This window comes from Salvia hispanica, chromosome 6 (assembly GCF_029641045.1).
Source record: "Salvia hispanica isolate PSC_SH4W2 chromosome 6, Shi_PSC_v1, whole genome shotgun sequence".
Lineage (NCBI taxonomy): Eukaryota > Viridiplantae > Streptophyta > Magnoliopsida > Lamiales > Lamiaceae > Salvia > Salvia hispanica.
In genome coordinates, this window is record NC_142697.1 from 35,912,534 (window position 1) to 35,924,487 (window position 11,954).

An 11,954-nucleotide genomic window follows, 5' to 3' on the forward strand; every position below is an offset into this window, starting at 1 on the left:
TAATTACATAGTATATAGTACTAGTATCTTTTTTCAATGATCTCTCCCTTAAATCTTAAGTAGCTATTAAATTTTTGACTATTTGTGCTTAGAAGTCTAATCCTCCTTGTTAATTTTAATTTTAATTAAAATGACAAGAAAACATTATCATTAAAAATAGAGTAAAGGCCAAAACTGGTCCTGAACATATGGTCATTTTATGATTTTGGTCATAAACTTTATCTTTTAGATTTTTTGTCCTGCACATTTCAAATCGGATCATAATTGGTCCCCCGTCAATAGTTCCGTTAATTTTATAACAGTCAACATGTTTAGCTCAATTTTGACCAAATTAGACTTTTAATTTTGATTTTTTTACTCCCTAATTAGACTAGGTCCCGGAGCTCCCGTCGGCGGAGCCGGAGAGCTCGTTTGCGATGGAGATGGAGCAGGAGACGTCGGCTTCGACAGAGCCGGGGCTGGAACCGAAGCCGGAGGGGAAGCAACCAGAGCCGGCGTAGGTGCAGCCGGTGGAGGAGGAGATGGCACCGGAGGTGGCGGCGAGGCGGGAGGAGAAACTGCCGGCGGAGGTGACGCTGGCGGTGGTGTGCTAAGTGCTAACTGGAGGAAGAGCGGCGACGGGAGTAGCAGCAGGTGGCGGAAATAGAGCACATCTCCAATTTGAGATCACTCCCTTTCTTCTTTATTTCTCTACATCTTCACTCTCTCTCTCTCTCATCTCTCAAATCCCAAAGCACCCTACATATTTCAACCTCCGGCGAGCTTTTCACCTTCTCTCTCTTAGAGAGAATCTAATTTGAGTAGTAGTGTTGGGTTGTGCTTTCAATTAAAAGTCTGGTGCTTTAATTTGTCGTGCTTTAATGGCACGACAAAAAGCCTCCTGCAATAAAACACCATCCTTCGCGAATTCCCTCCAACAAGCTTCTGCGACTCATCCATACGCTTGTTGCGGCACTTTGTAGAGAATTAGTCCACCTCCGGTGACCACTCCGACGCCTCCAGCAGCAACGCCGCCTCCGGTTTCAACACCACTGCCAGTCTCCGCGCCTCCGCCGATAGTTCCCGCCTCGCCGCCGCCTTCGGTGCCATCTCCTCCTCCACCGGCTGCACCTACGTCGGCTCCGGTTGCTTCCCCTCCGGCTTCGGTTCCAGCCCCGGCTCTGTCGAAGCCGACGTCTCCTGCTCCATCTCCATCGCAAACAAGTCCTCTGGCTCCCGCCGACGGGAGCTCCGGGACCTAGTCTAATTAGGGAGTAAAAAAACAAAATTAAAAGTCTAATTTGGTCAAAATTGGGCTAAACATGTTGACTACTACAAAATTAACGGAATTATTGACGGATGATCAATTGTGATCCGATTTGAAATGTGCAGGACCAAAAAATAAAAAAGATAAAGTTTAGGACCAAAATCATATTTAGGACCAGTTTTGGCCTTTACTCTTAAAAATATGATAGCTTAATGATGAAATTGTATAGCATAATTTGGGTCATATTCACTCTATTTATGCCAAATGCAATTTCCGCATCATTTTAGTTCCTAGTCCCCATCATTTGTCAATTTATGACATTTATATTTCGCCTACATGGGTATGTCACACTTCACATTAAATTTTGGTAAAGCATTAGGGCATCGCCAACGGTAGTAGCATGATCAACCAAGAAGCAACGCATCTGTTGAAGATATCCATAACGGTTTTCTTAAGATCATCTCCAAGGGTATAATAAAATTTAAAATGAGATCATCCCCAATCATTTATAGTTTTACACCACCAAACTCAAAATCATTTCTGAGTATACGTCACACCAAAAAATAGTTTTACTTCAATCATTTACACCAATTTCAAAATTCACACCATTTTAAAATTTTTGTCTCACAAAATTTTTGCAGTAACGCCATATTTGGTGTTGTTTCACAAAAATACCAAAAATGGGTTTGAATTTGGTGTATGATAGGAGAAGATTTTTACACCAAAACTCATTTTTGGAGTATGGTTGGAGATGTTCTTAGCTCCAATAATACTCCAAAATCAATAACATTTTTGGTTTTTGGGAAAAAAATACATATCTTTAGGTTTGAACTAAACCCAAACCTAAAAGTTTTTCAAATTTTGTGAGTAAAAAAAGCATATTATAGAAAATATTCTTTTAAGTTTTGAGTTTAGTGTAAATGGTTGGAGTAAAATCATATTTGACGTGACATACACTAAAATGAGTTTGAGTTTAGTGTAAATGGTTGGAGATGTTCTTAAGCACTTGTTCTTATTTTATGCATCCATATACATGCACAGTGGCGGATCCAGAATCATAAAAGGGAATGAGCGAAATAAAATTTAACGGAAGCTAATGGACGGGGAAGGGACGACTTCGGAAGCTATTGGAGAAAGGGGCGACTTCCGGGTCCGTGGTAGCGGGTTGCCGGGGAGAGGCGGCCGCCCCTCCGTTTTTGTTGTTTATTTATTTCATACCTTCAACTCTAATATAAAACTTTTAAAGGTTGCTGAGGTTAAAATTACTACTAACATAGGCATAGTGGATGCTCTCAATATAAAATGTACTAGTAATGGAGTCCAACCAAAATTTTTATTGAGATAACCAAGAAAAAGGAAAAGGAATTTAGACAGTGACGTTATAGTACAAACAAAAAAGAAGAACGTTAAAAGCGGTAATTGTCTTTAACGACGATATATAATAAAGATTTAAATACTACTAGTATACACTAATTTATTTCACTAAATTCCAAAAGCTTATGTCTAATCACACTGTTTATTGCTTGGACATTTGCATTGCCCTGAATTAGGGTACGATATCTTCACTGATTAATTAAGCCGAATTTTAATTATTATTTTTTATTTGGAATGTTTAAACATTTGGAAGCATTGACTAGGCTATTTTTTCTAATAAAATAATTCGATTAGTAATCATCGAATCAATAACTATTGGAGTACTCCTGGTTTTTGTTTTAATATGATCCAAAACGTAATTGCTAAAACCAGCTGAATTTCATTTTAGTCAATGTATGCGGCTTAATTAAGATTAATACATTTAATAGTAGTAATGTATTTGATTTTGATACATTTCACTTTTATGAATATATTTCACTTTGGCGGCGAAATTCAAACGTTAATCTGTTATAACGGTGTTGTTAATTTTTTTCTTTTTTAGTATTTTATTTGTAAGATTAGTACAGGCGTACAGCTCTTGACTTTAATAGAGTTTTAATTAAATATTTCAACGTATAATTAATTAGGACCTTATCTCTTTTATTGACCAAAAATAGTCTTTATCAAGGTTTATTAGATGATATTAATTGACATTTTGGTTAAAATAAAAGAAAAAAGATAAATGTACATAAATTGCAACATGACATTAATAAAAATTGTAAGAAAGTAGTACTCATTAATAAATAGTACTACTAATAATAATTTTCATCTTCTAATCCCTACCCCCGAAGCCCCAATTAATATGAATAACCCTGTAAATTAAATAAATAAAATTTAAAACAAAAGGAGTATTAAACTCAGCTATATCAACTATTTATGTGCTTTTTTAAGTATCTAATTGTTAACAATATCACTGAAATGTTAGTACTATTAATTAGTTATATCATGTCTTTCAAGGGAATATCAAATAGAAGTATGTTTTTCAAATTAGGGTAGCAAAATAAATAAAATAAAAATAAGCTTAATTCAATACTTAAATACAATAAACACAATGTACTAAATATTGGTTATATAATAAACTTAGCTATATCATTACATGGAGATATAGTATTATTGTGCTATTTAAATAAAGCATCAAATTATTCAAAAAGTTACACTGAAAATACTAAATTTAAATACTACTTGAATATATAATTAGCACAATTAATTAGAGGTTAAATGCAGTTTGGAATATCTATTTGTTGAGCCGGCTTTTTAAAACGAGACGATGATTATGTTTATGGTGGGACCGTGGGATCATAGGACAGCCTATAGATTAACAAGTTGTCTAAAATAATTTATTTTTGGAAAATATCAAAATATTATGGTAAAAATAATATTGCCATCTTTATTGATTTTGTATATTTAGGACAGCTTTTGTCGTGCTGGAAAAAGTTCGTAGGATTTTTTTGTTAAAAGACGAATGAAGTTGGTGATGACGAAAGTGAATCTAATGTACATTATACTTACCTCGAATTAAGAATAAATAATTATTCAAATAAATATTTCGAAAATTAAATTAAATAATTTTACTGGAAGTGTATCATGACGAAGTGACGAAAGTGAATCTTGTGCGTGTATATTATATACTTCAAATTAAGAAAAAAGAAACTAGGGAGTACGTATTAAATTAGTTATTTATTTAATTGGCTTCAGATATTTAAATTGTTACTCTTGATAATTCAACTGCCTCGGTGTGTAGCTTTTTTAGAATTTTGGTGGAATTTCGATTCATAAATATCATTGTAATTTATTTTGGCGCAATTATATGTGATGTTATTAATTTGTCTAACTTCTTTTTTGTATTATTATTATTATTTAGTCGTGCTATTTCATTTTTAATCGAAAGTGTATCTAGCTGATATTTTGGCACAAATGATATCCACAAAGGTCCACCATATTTCATTTTCTCTCTCAATGATTTATTAAATTACAAGACTATGTTTATATTGACAGGCTCTTTCCATGTTTATCTAATACTTACTCCCTATAATCATTTTCTAGAAGCTATAAATAAATATTCCAAGTTTCACAAGATGATAATAATAATTATTATTACTACACGTACATAATTTTGACATCTATGGATTGCTTGTAACAATTGACTAATTACGCCATGGCTTATTTTTCTTTTCCTTTTCCATATCATGACAAAAATCTCTTTCAATGGGTGAATTATTCATTCTTCAAATTTCCAAGTATTAGGTATGATGTAAAACCTAATTTTATAATTGCCTTTTATATTTAAATGTTATTTCCATTATATCAACCGAAATCAATAATTAATTGGTAAAAGTGACCGAATTACTATCATTGGATTGCACAGTCAATTTAATTTGATTAATTATAGCAATTTACAATAATTTATACGCTAATTATTTTACTATTCATGCATCTGAATCTGATCATGAAAACATTGACAGAAATCAGTTTAAAGTGGAGCAGTAGTATTTTATTATTGTAAATATAATAAAATCAGATTACATATTAATAACTAGTAAGTAACTAAGTATGATATAAATTGACTGTATAATCATGACCAAATTGTACGAATTTCGATTAAGTTGTGATTTGTTTTTTACTTTTTTAAAGATTTGAATAACAATTTGCTACAACAAAATTTCAAAAATTTGCCAATTAGCATTGAAATTGTAAAATGAAAATAATTGAGACAATTGAGATTGTAAAATAAAAATAATTGAGACAATTGAAATTGGTAAAACATCATCTTTTAAAATATAATCCAAACTAAAATATTACTCCCTCCGCGAATAGAAATCTCCGTTTTTCCATTTTAGTCCGTTTGTGAATAAGAGGCTCGATTTATTTTTACCATAAATGATAATAGAGTCTCATATTCCACTACCTCATTTCATTCACATTTCATTTAAAACTAATAATATATACAAGTAAAATATTTATTCCATTAACTTTTTTCTTTTTATTTTTCTTAATATTTCTTAAAATCTGTGCCGTCAAGAAATGAAACTCCTAATAAAGGATCGGAGAGATTACTAATTTATAAAAGAGAAAGTATTTAATTTGATTTCGTATAAAAAAAAAAGAAAAAGGTATGTATGTTTGTGTGGTGGAGATGGGCCCATTTCAAGAGTGGTAACGAGCTGGCAAATTCTCAGACAGACTGTTTCTCTTCACACACTACACACACTCATCCTTCCTCCTCTTCAAATTCACCAATTTTCCTAATTTCAATTCATTCTTCTCCCACTTTCTCTCTCTATATCTCAAAAAGATTCAATTTTTCCAACTTCCCTACAATCAAAATCCCCAAAATTTCCCCTTTTTTGCTAAAAATTCTGCTCTATCGAAATGGCTGAGGAAACCAAGAAGACGGCTCCGGAGGCGGCGTGCGCGGCCGAGGAGGTGGCGGCGGTTTCCGACGTGCCGGTGGTGGAGAAGCCCGCCGCCGTTGAGAAGGAGGTGCCCCCGCAGCCCGAGCCCGAGCCCGAGCCCGAAAAGAAGGTGGCCGATGAAGGAGAGAAGGAGAAAGATGAATCCGCGGCGGCGCCGGCGGCGGAGGATGAGAAAATTGCTGAATCCGCCCCCTTTAAAGAGGAGAGCAACAAAGTCGACGATCTCGTCGATCCCGAGAAGAAAGCTCTCGATGAACTCAAGCTCCTGATTCAAGAAGCCCTCAACAAGCACGAATTCACCGCGCCGCTGCCTCCGCCGCCGGCCAAGGAGGAGGAGAAAAAGGCAGAAACAGAAGCAGAGGAAAAAACAGAGGAAAAGAAAGAAGAGACCAAAACAGAAGAGAAAAAGGAAGCAGAAGAGACCAAAAAAGAAGCAGAAGAGGTAAAAATCGAATCTTGCGAGGCCCCACCTGCTGAAACTCCGGCGCCGCCGCCTGCGGCGGAGGAGCCGGCGGTGGAGAAGCAGCCGGAAGAAGCAAAGATCGAATCTTGCGAGGCCGCGGAGGAGATTAAGGAAACCATAGTCCATGAAGTCACCGCTCCCACCCCACCCCCCTGCGAGGAGCCCGCCACCGCCCCTGCGGCGGAGGAAGAAGCTCCCCCGCCGGCGGCGCCGGAGGAGGTCTCGATCTGGGGCGTCCCTCTCCTCGCCGACGAGAGGAGCGACGTGATCCTCCTCAAATTCTTGAGGGCTCGTGATTTCAAAGTGAAGGAGGCTTTCACCATGCTGAAAAACGTGGTGGCGTGGAGGAAGGAATTCAAGATTGAATCTTTAATCGAAGAGGAGGAATCTGCTCTTGTTGAAGGGCTTGAGAAAGTTGTGTTCTTGAGTGGTGTGGACAAAGAGGGCCACCCAGTTAGCTACAATGCTTTTGGGGCCTTTCAGGATAAGGATTTGTATAATAAAACCTTTGGTGATGCTGAGAAAAGGGGTAAATTCTTGAGGTGGTATATTCTGTTGTTGGAGAAGAATATCAGGAAATTTGATTTCAGCCCTGATAGCATTTGCACCATTGTTCAAATCACTGATCTTAAGAACCTGCCTGGTTTGATTCTCTTCAAGAAAGATTTCAGGCAGGCTACTAATGAGGCACTTCAGCTTCTTCAAGATAACTACCCTGAGTTTGTTGCCAAACAGGTACTTCCTCTCTCTCACACACACACATACCCACACTGAAGTTTTAATTTTTTTGACTTGGGATGTTGTTTTAACTGTTTGTATGCTTGTTCTTAAATGGGTTTCTTTGTTCTTGATTGATGGATGGTGTTTTTGTGTGTGTTTCTTGCAATTTGATTGTGTGTCTTGGGTTTGTTGCCAAACATGTACTCTCTCACACACACATTCCCACACTGAAGATTCAATTTTTATGAATTGGGATACTGTTTAAATTGTCTGTATGTTTGTTCTTTAATTTGGTTGATTTAGTTTCATTGATGGATTGGTGGTTTTGTGTGTGTTAATGTGTTTTAACTAGAATTGGTTTTGTTGTGAAGGTGTTCATCAATGTTCCATGGTGGTATGTGGCTTACAATAGGTTGATCAGTCCATTCTTGACTCAAAGAACCAAGAGCAAGTTTGAGTTTGCTGGCCCTACTAAGACCACTGAGACCCTCTTCAAGTCGGTAACTTTTTTTATTTACCAATTTTGATGATTATTTGAATTTATTTAGTTTTAATAAATTGAAAATTCTACTTGTTATTAGATACATAGCACCTGAGCAAGTCCCAGTTCAATATGGTGGCCTAAGCAAGGAGGGTGAGGCAGAATTCACCACTGCTGATTCTGCAACAGAGGACACCATCAAGCCGGCGGGCAAGCACACTGTTGAGATCCCGGTCACTGAGGTAGGCTTCGTTTATTCAAGCTCAAATCAATGGAAACCCGACGTCTAATGGTGATTCTTGAATTTTGTATGCAGGCTTGCACAGTGGTGTGGGAGGTGAGGGTGGTGGGCTGGGAGGTCTGCTACGGGGCGGAGTTTGTGCCCTCTGTCGAGGGGGGATACACGTGGATCGTGCACAAGTCGAGGAAGATTGGGCCCGGGGACGAGCAGGTGGTTAGTGGCAGCTTCAAGATTGGCGAGACTGGCAAAGTTGTGCTCACATTTGACAACCAAACATCAAAGAAGAAGAAGCTTCTCTTCAGGTTCAAGACTAAGCCCTCTGAATGAATGGAAGAATGAGGAGAGGAAAAGGGTGTTTTTTCTTTCCTTTGTTCAGTCACATAATTCTTTTTTACTTGATTTGTGTTTAAAGAGAAGAAAAACTTATTAGTTGGTGTTGGGAAATGTTGTTGATTCTATATTTGTTTGTTGGTTGTTATTACAAACTGAAGTTTTTTGTTGTTGGATTGCTGTGTAACAAAAATTTGGAATTCAAGTACATATGTTTAATGAATGAGTTAATGTGAAACAGAAATGTTTATACCTTTTGCCTCTTTGTTAGAGTGGAAATGTGGCAGCAACTTTTATTACTACCACCTTCTTGTTGGTGTTTTTCTTGATATTTTCTTACATTGTCCCTATTTCTTTTCATGGATGTTGATGTCTATAAAACTGTGTTTGTGGCAGTACATGGTAGAATATGCCAATGTGTCAAAATCTTGCATGTGTTAGACATTCATTGCAAAGTCCAAGTGGATGTTTTTATTTTGTATCACAACAAATATACCCTAGAAATGGGACCATATGCTAATTTGGAACACAATTGTACCATTCGGATGTAACATGTATTTTTGGTACATGTATTTAATTTTCTTTTGTAGTTGTGCATCATACTAGATATGAGATGATTTGGTGGTGGTTGGAATCAGAGATGTTTTTGGTCCATCTATTCAATTTTTATTTGTAGTTGTGACATACATGGCATCATACTAGATATGAGATGATTTGGTGATGGTTGGTATCAAAGATGTTAATCTTATCCAAAAGTAATCATATTAGATTGGCTATACAATTAAGCACCATCGAAGAAGGCGAAGAAGGGTTAGAGTTGAAAATTTCATTTTTTAAAATTAAAGAATGACTGAACTAATAGTTCGACAATTGAAAATTTCTCAAGTTGAATGGATGGAGAAAAAGTAAAATTGTGTGGGTTGATCTTAGGAATGCATCCATCTTAAGTTGATTGAGGCGCTTGAATAGATCGAATATTCGACCTTATTGGTCTGAACTAAATAGTTCGACAATCCTATAGTATCGATCGAAAATGGATATGGCCCTCATTTGCCTATATATGTGTAATATGTATAGGTATAACAAAATGTTGTGGACATAATATGTCAAGAGAAATGTAGGCAACATTATTATGTTATTTCTTATACACCAAAACCATGCACATGGGGAGTAGCATAAGACTTGGGGCATATCATCAAAATTATACAGTCACTATAGTAAAGTATTTTTTTGAAGCCATTGAATTAAAGTACTATTAAGGGATCAAAAAAGACATAAATCCTGAAAATATTTAAATAGAACAGTTAAAATAAATCAAGAAAGTAGAAAGCAAATACAGTTTGTTAGGCACTTTACAGACAAAAATGGTTTCATTTCAACAGTTTTATAATTTGTAATCAGTTTGTCAGAAGCACACTTCTATTTGAAACAAAAAAAAACAAATATTTAGACAACAGTTAAGATTCTTTCTGAAATTCAAATATTGTATTGTAGAAACACCTGCAAATGAAATTGAATTTGCCTTAAAATAAAGTTTGGATACTAATCATTCTTCCCACCTACTTAAATTTATAAATAAATATTTAAATGTTTCATCATCAATTATCAGCACACGTTGTAGCCCCACATTTTATAAAATAATCACAAAAAAGGATTCCACCAATAATGTTGCAACCCCACAAACTAGTCTTTTATCATCCTCTTTTCCCCAAAATATTCCTGGGATATTTCTTTTCCCTAATTTATCTTTTTGATCTGGAAATATCGACGGAAGATTTTCTTTTATTAATTATATTTGGATTAAATTCTTTCATTCGTCTTTCCTCATCCTTACATGGGCACACGATTTCTTGGATTATTATTAATTTATATTTAATTATTTTATTATATGTTTTGTTATGTGAAGGATACATGATTAAGTTGACAAAATAAAACTCATAAAAGTATAAATTAATAATAATAGTTTGAGCTGTTTAGGCTTTAATAGTGGGAAGACATTTCTCCCTCGCATGATCTCCAGCTTGATTTCTTTAATTATTCATCCAACTCTTTAATTTAAAACTTTTCCCTTTTCTAGAAGCTATTGATTTCTATAAACTCTTCTTATTTAAGTCATTATTTTGTGCGCTTGTTTCTTTCATTATAGAATCTAGATTAAATTAGGCCCTAAAAAAGAATCTGAATTTTATCATGAAATGATGTTTTACCAAACAATATTGATTTTTTTGAAGAAAATTAGACACACAGTACTTAGATATGACATGATATTCCATTTGTAGTTTTATTTTTTCAGTTGTGTTGTGAGATTAACATCAGTATTTACTTCTTCTCCACCAAGAAAAAGAACATTAATCTTTACTCTTTACACACACAACAAACATTCTTTTATTTACTCAACTTTTTTGTTATAATATTAATAATATTTTTATAGCATATACGAACTGGCTTATATCTAAGTCAACTATGCTAAAATTAACTTATACTACCATCTTATATGGCTGTCTTGTTTCTTTTTTTCTCATTGAGTGGCTTGCATTCTTCCTTCTAGAAATATCTCTCATCATGTTTTTTTTAAAGTCATAATTACATATTATTAAAGTGGCATGAGACTCTTTCATTCTAAACTAAATGGTCAGGGGATCGATCTCTGCTTTTGGATATAGAACAACTTTAAATTCTTTGGCCAGCTGTCCTACCCATTAAGGTGCCTACAAATAAATAGTCACTATGCCTGGTGGATACCCTTGTTAAGTAAAAAAAATCATTTTAATAATAGAGTAAAAAGTAAAACCATATGAATATTTTTATAAGTAAACTTTGATAGCATATATATATACTTTTAAAAGTATACTACATTATGGTTTTTTATATAAATTTGTCATTTTTTGGATTTTGCTGTCCAAAGAAAAGGACCAGATAGCCCTATTTATGTCACCTTATGTGAAAAAAAAGTACAATAATTCTCTGACAGTTTCATGAACATTAAACACTTTGCAAGGTGCAAATGTTTGGTACTTCAGCTCCATGCACATTCTTGTGTTACTATCAACCGATTTCATGTCTTTTGGAATGATATATTAAAAGTTGTGGAAAATGAGTTATTCATTTTAATCATAATTATAAATTATATAAATGGGTTAACATTATTGGGAGTACTAGTTTATTATTGATTAATAAATATATAACATGTAGATAAAATTGCTTTGATTCTTTCATCTATGTTGAGAAAAAAAATGCTTCCATTAGCTTTTCTCATATGACTAATCTTTCATTTCTTATAGGACTCCTATTCGCGGACGGAGAGAGTAAAAGGCAAATGAGACTTATATTGGTGGTCGAATGAAAATGACAAAATAACATTTATTGGTGTACTGAGTATTAAATATCAAATTGCATACCAAAAAATCACCTATTAATCATCAAAATGACATAGTTTAATTTGTTTTTATATTACATATGCAAAGTTCATTTATTTGAGAGTAAGAGAAAATTTGAATGGGCAAACTAGATTTAGGAAAAGGGCCCAATAATTCAAAACTGTCGGGCCTTTTGGACTCTTAACGACGTTGTAAAAATAAATAAATTATGGCCCAAAACGAGTTCAAAACTAATGAATATATAAAAAAAATTTAAAAAATTAAAATTGC

At 34.6% G+C, this 11,954-nt stretch overlaps 1 protein-coding gene across 1 annotated transcript; it reads left to right on the top strand.

The window, feature by feature from the left end:
• Positions 1-5,826: 5,826 nt before the first annotated feature.
• On the top strand, positions 5,827-8,530 carry LOC125205470 (patellin-3-like). The gene is made up of 4 exons (XM_048104420.2): positions 5,827-7,270; positions 7,627-7,751; positions 7,837-7,978; positions 8,053-8,530. Exons 1-4 carry the CDS (start codon positions 6,029-6,031, stop codon positions 8,302-8,304), a joined length of 1,761 nt encoding a protein of 586 aa, XP_047960377.1. The 5' UTR covers positions 5,827-6,028; the 3' UTR covers positions 8,305-8,530.
• Positions 8,531-11,954: the final 3,424 nt, after the last annotated feature.